Source organism: Atta colombica, unplaced genomic scaffold, assembly GCF_001594045.1.
Source record: "Atta colombica isolate Treedump-2 unplaced genomic scaffold, Acol1.0 scaffold12, whole genome shotgun sequence".
Taxonomy (NCBI): domain Eukaryota; kingdom Metazoa; phylum Arthropoda; class Insecta; order Hymenoptera; family Formicidae; genus Atta; species Atta colombica.
In genome coordinates this window covers 4,497,938-4,513,987 of record NW_017259206.1, presented here as the reverse complement: position 1 = coordinate 4,513,987, position 16,050 = coordinate 4,497,938, and the positions used below count along the sequence as shown (strand labels likewise).

Genomic DNA, 16,050 nt, shown 5'->3' with positions numbered 1-16,050 from the left:
CAAGTATAATAAGTCCTATTAATTTTATTTTTATCTATATATATATATATATATATATGAAACATAAAATATAAATATCCTCATATAAAAAATTCAAATTTTGAAAATAAATTTTTCAGTAAGACGTCTATAAAAATATTAATTTATTAAAAGTTCAATCTTACAAAAGAGAGTTTCTCAAGTTTCGATCTTTAAGAGAGAGTTTCTTGAGATTCACTTTAAAAGTTTTAGAGAATAATTTGTTACTTTTACTAAATAACAAAACATCGATTTATCAATAAATCGAATTAAACCATCAATAAATTGTTGATTATCATAGAATTTCACATTTCCTTTCTTATCTTCCGTTATTAACGCAATTAATCGCGCTATCCCAAATCATTCCGAAATTACACAACTCATTTATTATCAGAGATCGCACAAACAATGGTCAACATACGTCGCTCATTGTTGCGAGCGTGAAACTGTAAAACGCGACTGTAAACGCGCGCGAATAAGAGTAAGCACTGAGGTGTCGCTTCTTCTTCGAGATTCTGTCGTGGATAACAGCTACAAGTCGTGGGAGATCTATTTACGATACTGACTCCTTAGTTTCTTCTGCCGCTTCCACACCTCAGCGAATCGTTCAGTCTCGCGCCCGATGATATCTGCTCTTCTTCGTCCGAGTTAACTGGTTAGTAATTCTGGTAAAGCCTTTCTTTGGGAAGTAGTCAAGAGTGATCGACCATATGATTATACGTGAAAGTATTTGATTTGTTGCGGCGATCTTACAAGAATAGATAGTATCATATAATTGACAGTCGAAATTAAGAAATTGTGATTTTTATGAAGTAATAATTAACATTTTTTTCTAATAATATTTTAATAATATTTTAATAATATTCTATTTAAATTAAAGAAGAGATAGAAAATGTACTACAATGGAAGCTAAATAACTGTTTTCTGTTTCTTTTTTATTACAAGCTAACTTACTATTTTAAGAATAAACGTTATGCAAAATTTATACATAAAAGCATTGTTATATTTGATGTATTATATGTATATATTTTGTTACCTTGATTTATTCTCACATTATCTAAAGAAAGGACATCATTGATCCTTTAGATTCTCGACTTTCTTTTTACGCGTCAGCTATAAAGCCATTTCTGTCATCCAATGCTAATATCAGGTGCATCCTTACAAGGATGTGGATGCGTTTAACGTCGAAAGAAGCCATCGTGATCGTGGGAGCCATCCGTTGCATTTCTCTCGCGCCGTGTCACCGTGGCCGGTGACACGGTGACTTCAAGAATTCCCCACGGAGACCACGAAGGCAAAACACAATCCATGTTTCTTGGATACCGAGTGCGAGATCGAGCGCGACCACTTTTCATTTTTGCGAAAGAAATCATGGTATTCCTAAAATGGCATTGTCAGTGCCCGCGATAGTTCGATATGAAAAGACCATAATACTGCGATTCGATTTAATCCCTTCATAGCTGAAGTTTTATTGGAATTATGTTAAAAATTTTTTTTTAATTCAATTCAAAAGCATTTTAATAAATAATTCATACTAAACAATTAATTTTTTTTTGACTGTCTTTCCATATGCATATTATATACATTTGATCTCAAATGTCGATAGAATTAAATAATTTTAACGGGTAATTTCTTTAAATTTGATGTTTATTACATATACAGGGTCTGAAGGGATTAATATTAAATGCAACAATGGAAAAAAATCACTTTTATCACTTTTATATTAATTAATTGGAGTCAGTTGTCTGTTCAATTAGAAATATCAAGTGTGAAATAGACGATTAAAATATTGTATATAATCATATAGGATAACAATTTTGTTGACGCAATTATTATTAGATTGTAAAAGTTTGCAAGTTTGTATTGAAGCAAAATTATTTCTTAATTGTACAATTCAACAAATCTTAGTAATTTTTATAGCATGACTGCGATGTCTACGCCATTGGATATATCGAAAGGTCGAAGCAAGGTGCGTCAAATACGACCCTTGACGTGCCTTCATCCAAAGCTATCCAATCCCGCCTCTAATATTTACACGTGTTAATTCCACTGAAACGGAGTATCCCTTGAATCAAGTTCCACCCTGGAACACCTTATCACGATCTATGAAGTATCGACAAGCTCTCACGCGATCCGTTTTGCAATGCGATAATATCGCTCCTGAAAATGAATACAAAAAATGATAATTAAAAAATGAATTATATCTTTCGTGATAATATGAAACATAAATAAATTTACAGAAAGATTATAAAATTAAGTATAATTCATTTTACGTTTGCAATTTGAATCTTTTTATTTATGTATTAAAACCTATATTTAATAAAAAAAAATGAATTTCAGTAAAAATGAGGAAAAAATAAAAATTGTTTAAAAATGTATAACTCAATAAGAAAATCAGATTCCACCAGCCTTTATTTTTTTTTTAAATATAGAAATATATATTTTTTTGAATTTAGAAATTTGACAATAAAATTTCGCATGTTCCAGAAAGATTGACAGATTTGTATACGGAGAGTTAATTATCCATTTCAATTTTTAAATTTGAGAAAAGATGTTATAAAAATTATGTTTTCATACATATCTTACATATGAATTCCTAAAAGATATAATTTATTACACCCAAATAATTTTTTGTTTATCGTGTTTGGGAAATATGCGAAGAGAATGCACATTAAATTAAAGCGAGAATGTAAACACATGTAGCAAAAACTTCATTTGTGTTTCCAGATTTAACTTCTAGTTTTTGTTCATTCTCCTTGAATGGTAATCCGACGACGTTTGTTTCATAGCCTGTCAGGCACGCATGTGGTCGTTCATTTAAACACATCTTATCCTTCAATAATTCTGTCGTGTGCTGATGAGATAAACTCTGCAGTTCACGTATGCATCGTCCGCGTGGAATACCCAACACCCTTGAGGGTCGGAAGGGGGCAACCTTGAGCCAGTAATGCATACGTGGTTTATGGATCTACCCCATATGACGAGGCACGCGATGCCGAAGGCAACTGGAAACCAGAAGAGCATGTGCGGTCAACGCAAATATTTAGCTGGTAAAAGGCAAGGAAGACTCTGGGGAAGAGACTGCCTCGACGCTTTCCCTTTTTCCTTGCTCCTGTCATAACAATGTTGATGTGCAAACGTATTCCCCTGCAGCCATACCTCAATGCTGCCATATATATGTTCGCACATTCCATATGCTAAACGAGATGGCTACATCCTCGTTAATGCTGCCCGTCACAATACGTCATATAATTCATACAACAAGGCCATTGGTCGCACAAATTAAAGATTATTTCTCGATCGTCGATATAACGATCCTCTAATGCCTAAAGGCAATCGGAATGCCCACATTCACACACGGAACCGCACATATCCTTGTCTACGAAGTAAAAGGACCGGATAATTGAAGCCGGCTTCTCCACGGATCCGAATCGGCCATTCCGGACGAAGTCCTTAGAAGGAAACGAAGCCGGTATCGCGGACATGCGATCTGTCTTTATGGTCCGAAAGTGGGCGTCGGTCCGGTCTCACAATGCCGGCGTAACGACAACGAGAACAACGACAGTGACAACGACAACGACAAAGACGTGGAACGATAGCAGGATGAAGGAGTCTCGTCTTGTTAAATCACGACTACAGTCGGAGATGCATGTGACTGCACATCCTCTCGTACATTCGAGATTCGCCAAAGTTTTAAAATGTTTCACATCTTCATAAATGAAAAAAAAATTTTAATTAAATTATGATATTTATTTTTACTTTGGATTTATTTATTTAATTTTAATTGAAGATTTCTTTCGCGTTTTCCGGCTGTTTTTTTTAATACCGCCATATTAATGTTTAGAGTGTATTTTTAAAATCTTATAATTCATTATATTTTTATTGTATTGCTTACTTCTAAATGTGATGTTACTTTAGCTTCACTATAATGGCTTTCCCAGTAAAGGTTAATTAAAATATATATCATATTTAAAAATATATTATCATTTAGCTGAAGAAGTGCTTATCTAAAATGTAACATCGTGTGTAAAGAAAATAATATACGATACGTACCTAGTATCATTTACGTGCCTAGTATTCAACGAAGCATCCTGTAATGTAATACTCGCCTACGTATGTGCCCGTTAACGATTTGCTACGCCAGATTGTATTTTAAAATTTGCGCCATTTATATCCGGCGATACCAAGACATAGTCGAGAGACAGCGGGGTCTGCACGTAGTGTATGCATAAAGTACTTAACTATCGATTCATAGCGTTTTTAACATGCAAACAATGAGAAAATAATAAGGCAAGCAAAAGAAGCTATAGCAAGTAGCGGCCGATTTTCATCGCTTGTCTACTCAGACTGCATACAAAATAGTAGTTGACGCATTCTAAGCGCAGACAGCAGTTTTAATATCCGGTTCTGAATGGTGTGATATTTTTCCTGGAATGATCGATTGAGATGAAAAGATAAAGAGATTGACGCAGTGGCGCATTATAACGATATTATGTTCTTCTATTCGTCGCGTCGATGGGACGCGAGCGAACACCAACTAGTTTTGCGCAATCCGTGGCTTGGAATTAATTATCTGAGATCCTGGTCTCGGCGGGGTTTCCGACGAACCGCGGGAGACCTGCAAATCCAGCCTCCGGCATTGAGCTTGTGATTTTTATCTTAGTGCGCTGCAACGAGGACATGATACGAAGAGTCTCGGGTGCAGAGAGAATACAGACTTTATTTTCCCTTCATAAACTTCGAAAATTTGAATCGCAAATCACTAATTATACTTAAATTCTATATTATTGCGTCATGTTAAACTTGATTATATTTAATTTTTACTGAAAAAAAAGATCTAGTTATAATTTAATTGAAAATTTTCTCAATTATATTATTTGGTACATTCCTCCAGTTTGTTTGTTTGAAATGAATAAATTAGAATTCCTGTAGAAATTAAATCAGATAAGCATAATTAATTATTTTCTCTTAAATATACCAGAATTTCTTGTTGATTAAAATAATTCTTTTTTGTTAAATATGCACCAAAATTTTTTGTTGATCCAGCTTTTATTGCAATAATAGGTTAACGTACACATAATTTCATATATAAGTTTTAACATTTGTGATATAATATTTTAGATATTATATTCATTTTGTTGTTTTACAATTTAGTAATTAATTAGGAAATTATACTATCAATATAATTTCTTTTATCAACATCTTTGCATGCAAGTTATTCAAGTTAATTACGTTGTTATATTTTCAGGTCTATCAAGTAGAATACGTGATAGTGAAGTCCGCGAACTCGCCGAGACCCGCGGCCTGGATTCTGGAGAGATCTCTGGATGGCGAGAACTTCCAGCCATGGCAGTATTACGCGCCGAGCGATGGGGAATGCTGGACGAGATATTCGGCACCGCCTGTCGCAGGCAAACCCGTTTACGTCACCGACGACGAGGTCATATGCACCAGCCAGTACTCCAGACAAACCCCCATGGAGAACGGCGAGGTGAGGACATGTTTTCTCGTTTCATAAAGCTCGAAAAATATGACCCGCCGATATATCAACTTCTTTTTTTTTTTTACGCATGATTTTATCTTCTTTTATAGTCGTTCCTTCCGAAAAAATATCATTGTCTTGTAATATCAATCTTATTTTATTTCAGTGAGTTTCTTGATAGTTTTATACAAACATTTGCTACATTTTAATAGGTATATAATTAAATCAATAATAGAAGTATAATTTATTAAATTAATCAAACATTTTTTCGTAGAAAATAAAGTTACTATATCAAGCAACATTTATGCACTTGCTAACTGTAACTTGTTCCCATAAATTAGTTTTAACATTGCAAAACCAAGAAAAAGAAAGAAATTTTTTTTTAACTGATGTATAAAAAACTCGCAACTACCATTAAGAGTTCAGAAATGTTGCTACATGTGCAAATAACACAACGTATTCATCGCAATATCGAATGTTGCCAGCGTTGAAAACGCGGATAATTAGCCCTTATTAAAAACACGTCGAAGTGCATTTTTCGCGCAAGCCCTTTAACTGCTAGCCATAAAATAACATAACAACCTATCTCTAATAACCCGTTGCATACAAATGTCAAGCTGCCAATCGGCGCACCTCTATGTGCTACGATGCCTAATCGTCATCGAAAATGAATCGTTTTCGCCTTCACTCAGTCATTACAATGATTTAGTATTTAAATGTCAGATATTACCAATGTAATTTCTTTAATGGCGATTTATTTTATCGGTAATAAAATAATTTTATTCTGGCACGCTCTCTCAATAAAAGTTAAGTATAGAAAGTTATTCGTATAGAAATTAAGAGATTATTTTATTTATTTCACAATTGAATCTTATTGCTTTTTTTGAAATTTTTTTTTCGGAAGTGTTAAACCAATATAAGAAGACTTATACTAATAACATGCGTGATGCAACGAACATACTCGCCGATGCATTTTTCGCAGCATTCGTTCCGCTACAAGCATGACTAACCGTGTCATTATCAATAATCCTTGCGAAAATCCTCACTACCGCACTCAGCATCGTTAATTATCGTCGATTTTATGGAACCGTGCGTGTGCAATTACGCGATTGGATGATTAGCGAGAACTGATTTTACAGGCAATGGGGTTGCCCGCTTGCTTCCGGTAAATCCCGTTTTTCGTCCCTCCTGCTTCTCTCTCTCTCTCTCTCTCTCTCTCTCTCTCTCTCTCTCTTTCTTTTTCTCGATTTTATTTTTTTTTTAAAGTAATAGTACAGAGGCGACTTAAGATCATTAATAAATGGCGAACCAGGCGCCACTTGATGTAAACAGGCCTTTCTCAATCATACATATAATGGGTGTTTCGAAATCTTTTTATTTGCAGTTTTATATATAATATATTTTATAAATTTTTTATCATTAAAAAATATTTTTCTTTTATTATATCTTTTAAAAATTATTAGTACGAATGTAATTGGTTGAAGCTTTCTTTTATCTTAATTTCTGCATGTGTTAGATTTGATTAATTAATTCTTATTCTTCGATCGTATATATTTTAAAAACTATTGTTACTCTGATGCGTTTATGAAAAGCCTATTTTAAATTGAAGAATCTAAAAGTAATATTATTATAGATGAAAGTTCAGAAATATCCTGGATAATTACTGCGATCTATATACACACACACACACACACACGCGCGCGCGCGCGCGCGCGCGCACACACACATACACACACACACACACACACACCAACCATTAGTTCTCAATTAATTTCTTTTAATAAACCGTTACGATAAATGGCGACTTAAATATTAGAAGAGATGCATTAAGAACGAAATGAAAGTGTGCATTTCTGCTATTATTCCGAGCCATTCTTGCACGAGATGTGTGATTGGCACTGTTTTGTGACGATAATTTACCATTCACCTCGTTATCATCTAGATCTAGAATAAATTTACCGCAAGCAATGCGTTTCTTTATGATGGAAATTTATAAGTGACTTCCTTCATTTTCTTCCGTATATCGATTTGTTTTATTCTAGTTGCATTTCTCATTCTTTATTGTAAGAATATTGAGGAAATATATACAAATATCTACGAAAGGCATAATTACTTATAATTACATTAACGCGCGTTATCCTCTACTTAACTATTAAATGCGTGAAGAATTAAACTGAGATCCATTTTAATTATTTGAGAAATAATTTATTTATTGTGATTATTTAATTACTTTTTTTTTAGTTTATGATTAAAAATTTTTTTTAATTTTGTGTAAGAATTTGATAATCACACTTATTTAGTAACTTATATTTTTTTATTTTATCTTGTAAAGTATAAAGTGCATTTATGTATTATATTCACATTTTGAGTTTTTCTTTTCAACAAAAATTAGGAGATTAAAAATTTTCTTATTTAGAAAGAAGAAATTCTTTATTTTTTTTATACCTCTAATATATATATATATATATATATATACATACATATTAACTTTACAACTAATATACTATAAATCCAATTATAACAAGTGTAATAAATGTCTTCAATTTAGATATAGTAAAAGTAAGTAAATATATTGCATACAAAAAATCGATTTACACATTTAACGTAATTACACGAAAATTAAATTGCATGTGAAGACACTTATTTCATATTTAGACTTGCAATATACTGCTAATCACATTATTCAGTGAAATACCGTTTAATATGCTTACTATTCGAGAAACCAATTTCCAATATTATTTTCCCGTTCCAACTATCTGCGCGAATCGTTAAAAGGCACTTTTGCGACTAGACCGAGGAATAAAAGGTAATCATCTGATGACGAGAATCTTTAGGTATGAGGATCTCCTTCTCATAGCGGAGACATCTCTTCTTGCGAAACGGCAGCGGATGCAACGAGTTTGCTGCATGTCGAGAGATATACTTCTATCCTCCTTTGATCGCCTATTCTTTTCTCCTCCCCATGTATCCAACTCGCGTGTAGAAGCGTAAAACTACCAAGCTTCCCTAAGGAAGGTGCATACGCGATACTCCTTTATATGGCCAGGTAGTGCCATACATGGTCGGAATGTAGGAATCGCTGTTTTTGTATCATCGATTCCCTCTTCACGTTTCTCTCTTTCTCTCTTTTCGTTTCTTCCCTCATCGCAATTCCGCGTGCACCCAAAGCTTTAATTATCAGCTGAGTTACCGAGAATTCGAAGCCAGGTGACATCAGCCTGCTTTTCGTTCCATGTCTTTAATAATTTTTTCAGTAAATAAATATTATTTTGGAAATTATGCAGTTTCTGGAGAAAGCTTCCTCAATTTCCTCTTCAATTAAAAATAGGAAGATAAAAAAGTGAAAGAGAATGGAAACGCAATTGCAAAGAAAAGAACGATTTTGCTGAACTGTTTAAAAATCTAATTAGATACACACAGACTTAAAGATAAGAATAATTCTATTGGACCATCAAAATAATTACGTAGGAATCTCATGAAGAACAATACTGCCAAAGTTTCGAAATTCTAGCCCTAGTTGGGATGTTCTGTATAATTATTTTGATGATCTAACAAAATTATTTTTCAGGTCTAGCTAAATTTTTAGATACTTTATCAAAACTGTCCTTTTCGTGAGATTATGCACAAATACTAAAAACAATCGATACGTGCATAGATAACTTTGTTGGAAGCATGAACAAAGAATTAAAGACAAAGTTTGGCAATCAACGAAAGATCGCAAGATATTCTAAATACAAGCATTGTTCCTTATTAGGTATCGTATGCTTTCCATTTATGGAACTCGCCGTTCCATTCTTAGCGGCGCCATTCGGGGATGATTTACTTCTTTGCCCATGTCTCTGGAATTTAGTAGTTTCGCCCGCCGACGCTAATTGACTGTCACTGATCGTTCAACAACCATACCATAGAAGTACAGACATTGCATCTGATTTTATTTGCTTCCCTTTCTTCTCACTATTAAAATTAATTATATAACTGTTATATTTAGACAATAAAAATAGAGATCCCTTCTTATTTTTAAAATTATCTGCAATAAAACTATAATTAGAAATATAATTTTTTTTTTGGATCACATTTTTCAAATGTAGATAGGAAATTAAATTGTTATCGAGTTATATTTTTTATTATTGCAATCTCTCTCTCTCTCTCTCTCTCTCTCTCTCAAATATCGTATATATTTGTTAATGTAATATTATATTACATTATAAATTACTTAACAAGAGAAGTTGTTATGGTTAATAGGAATTCGAATTTTTTATTTGAAAGATCCACACGCACTTGGTGAATGGTCGACCCGGGGCTTTGAATCACAGCGCGACTCTGCAAGAATTTACTCAGGCCAGATTTGTGCGGCTCCGTCTTCAGGGTCTCCGACGTAACGGCGAAGCTGACAAGAGACGTGCATTTTATTCAATAAAGGAAATCAATATCGGAGGACGTTGCCTATGCTCCGGACATGCGGCTCGATGTCGGTACAGCGTTCAACACGGGGTAAGTGCATAACATGTAGTTATTACTACATTGATAAATATTGTAACGTATCATCGAGTACTAGCACATATATTTTTAGATTTATGCGTTTCAAAAATACATGTATAATACTTATTATTAAATTATAATTTATGTAGGAACAACATAATACCTAATTTAATAGCATTGATTTAGAGTTTCCGAACGTATTTTAACGTTTCTTTTTCGTTATAACATTTTGTATAATTCTTTTGCGTAGTATTCGATTTGTAGCAAAATACGAAATTCATCTCGTGAAAATTCGTGGAAAGCTTATAAAAACACAATTTCCGTGGCGCCAAAATTGGTTACGCTCTCGAAAACAGACATTTAGATTCAGCTGTTTGGAAAATAAATCCGTCGAAAGTGCCATAAACTTGTCAGGTCTTTGTCCGCCGACGCCGCTAATGGCGGAGTCTCTCCTTCTCGAATCGTTACCTGCTACAAAGCCTGCAGAAACCGCCAGGAATTAAGGTTTCGCCGCGATCATGCTTTCGGAGGCGCTATTAGTTTTTTTTTAGCTACTATCAATGTTGCGGTTTCTCTAGTGTAACTCCGTGTTCGGAGTTGTGGGAATTGGAATTGAAGATAGAATGACGAATCATGATTAGAACCGTGAGAATTGCTCGGACATGTAACAAAGGATGACCTAAATCTTTCAGTTTATCATATGATTGTTTCATGAATTATGGATTATTTGAGTTATATATTATTAAAACAATAATTGTTAATTCAATCGCGTTATGTATTATTGTGAAACAATTTTATTTGTAATATTTTTAACATTTTTTTCAGACTTCTATCTAATCAATAAAGTTTGTTAAGTGAACTTAAACAGTATTATTAACTCTAGAATGCTATCGATATGTAAAACTTACAAATGAACAAGATTATTACGAATTGAGTTATGCCTTTAATATTCATTAGGAGATCCAACCTGTTATAAGCTAAAAGTTAGACTAAGCAAAGAGAAAGTTTTTAAAAATTCTGTCTTTTTGTATGTACCTCACTTTAGATAGATATATATATATATATATCTCCTAGTGGATAGTCTTGCAATAAAGAGCGTGATAAGTGATTTTATTTTTTAAAAAGTTTTGTCACATATATTTTATTTAAACATATGAGAAGACACACATACGAATTTGGACTACATATTTCATATCATTTGAAAATTGAATTTATAGTATCTTTACTCTTTCTTTTCATTTAAATTAATAATTAAATTATCTGTATAAAAATTATCTGTCATAAAAATCAAAATTATAAATTATAAATTATAAATTATAAATTTAAAAATTATAAATTTTGTTATTAAAAATAAAATTATGATTTTACACACATACACACACACATATATATATATACATATATATACACACATATATGTATGATATAAAATTTCCTAGTGTTTACCTAATTATAATTCCCTAATCAACAAATTATAGCGCTTTAGAGTTATAAACACTATTTCCACATGATACAAACATAAAGTAAGAATATACCGCATTTAATGCGAAAAAAAAATGGGGGTTAATAGCGAATGAGTAGCACGGAATAAATTTATAGCACTCATGAGACAGAATGAAAATGCAAACGCTGTGTTTTATCCCAAGGGATGATTCACGTTTAATTACGAACACGTTACTGCAGTTTCTCAGGCGGCACAATACGAGCGGGAAGACAATAGTCAAGTGATTAATTACTCTTGTCCGTGGCATATTTCTTCGTGAAGCTAGAGTTTCTCTCTCTCTCTCTCTCTCTCTCTCTCTCTCTCTCTCTCTCTCTCTCTCTCACACACACACACACACACACACACACACACACACACACACAGCTTCATGAAGAAACATGAATTTCACCTTATGCTACAATCCGAGAATGGATATTCTCCTAGTTTGTGTTCCATGCAGCCGGCTTTAACAGACAATAATAGTTTACTATGTCTCTTAACAACGCTGTCGCTGAAATTGCGAAATCCTTTCTCGCGATTACCTTTTATTCTGTGCAGACAAAGTTCAAAATTTAAAAAATTCGCTATACAATATTCATAAAGCAACATCTACTTTCTCATTAGTGTCACTATCAAAATACATTATTTGTATAGAATTAAGTGAATTAAATGAATTAAAAGATACTTTTATTTTAAAAAAATGAAGTTTCCTAACAGATTAATTTTATTATTTAAATTATTTGTTATATATTATATATTATATTATAAATATAATCTTTTTTGGCAAATTAATAGATATTAAAATTAGAGAAATTAATTTTTTATAATTATGAAATGTTATTCTTATCTTTAATTAAAATTGTAATAAATGAAAGAGAAATATGTGGAAAGTTATTTCCTTTATATAAGATTTTTTTGCTTTTCGTTTTGGTTTTCAAAATTTTATTCACGAGAATGCAGAATGACAAAAGATGTTGAGCGTTACGATTTGCTTTTGTGTCACTGCCAATGTATTCAACATTCCGAGAATTTTGCAAACATTTCGTGAAATCGTGGACGCATAATGTGATAGAACATTCATTATGTCATTCATGATGCAACATTACGTTCTGCCATCAGAATCACTACATCGCCATAAAGTGGACATTGACCTTTGCATTGTAGATACTCGTCGTGTAATTTTCACGACGTTTATTTATTCGATACGAGAATAAGTACACGCTCATTCAGCGCGCGTCCGTTGTTATGACTCGAAGTGGGAATTGTTGAGGAAAGTGCAATGGCAGATACAACGTGAAAGCAAAAAAGAAATGCGCGCGATGATTGAGAATACAGAGGACGTTGATTTCTTGCCTGTTTATCATTATGAACGAGAACACTGAGGAATATTGTGTCATTATCAATTCTGCATATAATGTTACAGTCACTTTCGCAATTGATATTTCTTTCGTTGCACTTGAATGCGTTTTAGTCAATTCATATTAATTACCACACGTTTGAAACAAATTTACAATAAATATCTCATTTTTTTTACGTTAGAAAATCATGAATTTCCATTTTTCTCACGTGATGTGACAAAATTTTCATGTTTTTTAGTGGGAGATTTAAAATGCTTTAAATTTATTTTATGGTTCATTTATGTAACATAAATCTCTCAGTTCCATAAAAAATTTTATCTATAAAAATATTAATTTATCTATAAAAAAATATAATACAATTATTTTTTTATGTAATCATTCATATTATTCCGTCATCAATATCATTCTTTTTAATGACTTCTGTTTAGTTCAACTGTATACGAATTAAAGGAAAAATTTCCACGTAAGATTTATTTTTGGTAATTTTCAAACAACATATAATTTATGAATCATAAACAAATGCGTAAACATGTTCTTGATTTATTAATGTTTAAATTAACGATTTCTGTGTGTTTGAGTATATTTATTTTCACTTATATATATAAACCAAAAATTATTGGTCCTGAAATTATTATATTTTTCTTTTCTTTTAATAAAAGAGAAAGACTGCTCCGAGCGATGAATTAGTCAAACAATCGGTCGTAAAAATTAAGGCCAACCATTCTGAGGCATCACGTTGAATCAGAGGTTTTCATTTTTCGGAGGTTGGGCTATCTTGATTCAAGAATAACGGCTCCGAAACATTATGATTTCCAATGAAATTCAGGTTCATTAAACGCCGCCGTAGTGAAGAGTAATTGCAGAAATCGGAGTTTGATTGCCGATCACAGACGGGGTAGCCATTATCATCAGCAGTAAATAACACCCAGCATGTGTTAATGAAGGGATATTGCAATTGACCAGAGTAGCCTGTTCGTTTGTCATGCCAATGATAAGGCCACACGCGTCGCGTTAAATCCTTTCGCTCTTCCGCATGCATTCACGTTTATCGGACGCGCGATATTTCGGTGAAATCGGAGCTCATTAATCCTGCCGCAATTTATTTTCGGCTAATTCTTTGTGCGATTTCTTCGGCCCAATTCAATGTACTCTCCAATAATTGCGGAGTCAATACAAAGTAACTCTGACAGAGAAAGCGAGTTATCCGGTGATATTAATCATTAATCATTAATCAACTGTTATTTATAACTTGAAGATGATCATTGATTTCATTGTTACACTATAAAAGAACGATTTTAATGAAACATTAAAAAATTTAGCTAGATACAAATCTGAAAAGAATTTTGTTAGATTAAAATGCTTATGTGGGACACTCCAGTTGATTACTGGAATATTAAAACTCTTTCCAGCATTATTTAAACGTACATAATTATTTTAATAATTCAAGAAAATTATTTTCAAATCTATATTTAGCTAAATTTTTAGATTCTTCATCAAAATTGTTCTTTCCGTGTATAAAGTGTTATGATATTGTAATTAATTATGACGGTTTTGTAGTTGTTTTCATTATAATCTCATTATACATTATCAAATATAATCATATATATCATAATTTGATATTATGAAGTAAGAATGCAATGGTTTTTATTTCGTCGAGAAAATTTAGAATTTATAGATAAAGCGTATTCAGATCTTTGAATTGTCTATAGTTTCCTCTATGATTGGGTAATCTGCTTCCACGATATTATGACATTCGCTGAATTTTTTAAACGACAAAGTGAAACTCGTAAACCGAATACATAACGTCCAGTGCAATGTGAACTCCACTCTTGGCAATATAGTTATCTGCGATTATATGCATATCGTTTGCACATTTGGATAGGCGACGTGTCTATGAAGTCCCGTCTTTATGATCCCGCAATGCGGTAACATCCGGAGTAACATTACTGAATACATCGATTCATGACTAATCAATAAATTAATCAATTAATTTTGCGTCCCAAAGCGATTGCAGGTTAATAACTTACTTAAAAAAATTTATCAAGTGATGAAAGGAAAATTGTTAATAAATATAATTAAATTATTTTTAATTCTTTTATATCATTCTCTTTTATATCTACGATATACATAATACACAGTAATAAATTTTATACACAGTAAAAAATGTTTGTATTAATATTGTTCTTGTTAAAATTTTGTGTCGAAAAATTTTGTTTAACACATCCGAATATTAATTTAACATAATGTAATTATATTTGAATATTTTATGTTAAATTAATATTTAACATAACACAATGAGTGAACAAATGAAATAAAAAATGTATTTTAAAATGTAAATTCTAAGATCAATAGATATATATACGTGTTAAATTAACATATCACGAACGTTAATTAAGAACTCAACAATAAGTATTAGATAAATTGTCGTAGTGTTATTAATTTCTTGATAATAATTAGTAGTCAAGGAAACAGAACGATGAAAATCCCAAACAACTTTGCGATAAGCAAGTTTCCACAAACAGATTTAAGAATAAACAAAATTATTACATAGAGATATTGCAGCATAACTGGCAAATGCCTCCTTCTGTAGCCTATCTGTAACATATCTGTAATAGATCGCGCGTATTCGCCGTATGACTTAATAGATAAGCGTAACTTAAGAACACGGATATTCGCGGCATCTGATAAGCGTATTTCATGTTATCTCTCAGCATCAGGAATGCGAATGCGAGCGCCACACGTGCGGTGAAAGATGCGAAAAATGCTGCTCCATGTACAATCAGATCCCGTGGAAGCCCGGCACAGCTGGCAAGGGCTTTCACTGCGAGAAGTGCAACTGCAATGGCCATGCAACGTCCTGCAAATACGACCAGGAAGTGACCGAGAGGAGAATGTCCATGGATATCCGTGGGAAATATCGAGGTGGTGGCGTGTGTGTCAATTGCTCGGTGAGATAAGAAATTAAACGAAACGCAAACGCGTTCGGTTTAATTGATACTAGCCATAATTAAATGCGCCTTAAAGTGACAAATCCTGGAAAACGAGTTATCTTCTAATGAAAGTAATTAATTATAGAATAATATTCGAATAATAATCTCAAAGTCCCTCAATTTTTTAAGATCAAGTATTTTCTATGTAGACTTACTTAAGATACGATTTAAAAACTATTTACAAAAAATTATACAAATAAAATATATTTATAATTCCTCGTGTCCTTAGAAATTAACTTT

General features: G+C 32.5%; 1 protein-coding gene across 1 annotated transcript in view; it reads left to right on the top strand.

Moving 5' to 3' along the window:
• The window catches only part of LOC108694398 (laminin subunit alpha-1), a 167,786-nt gene that overhangs the window by 46,356 nt on the left and 105,380 nt on the right, over positions 1 to 16,050 (top strand). Inside the window, exons 3-5 of the mRNA XM_018203825.1 lie at positions 5,267 to 5,509; positions 9,767 to 9,991; positions 15,532 to 15,768. Of these exons, the coding sequence (XP_018059314.1) occupies positions 5,267 to 5,509; positions 9,767 to 9,991; positions 15,532 to 15,768 (705 nt within the window). The remainder of the gene's footprint in view (positions 1 to 5,266; positions 5,510 to 9,766; positions 9,992 to 15,531; positions 15,769 to 16,050) is intronic.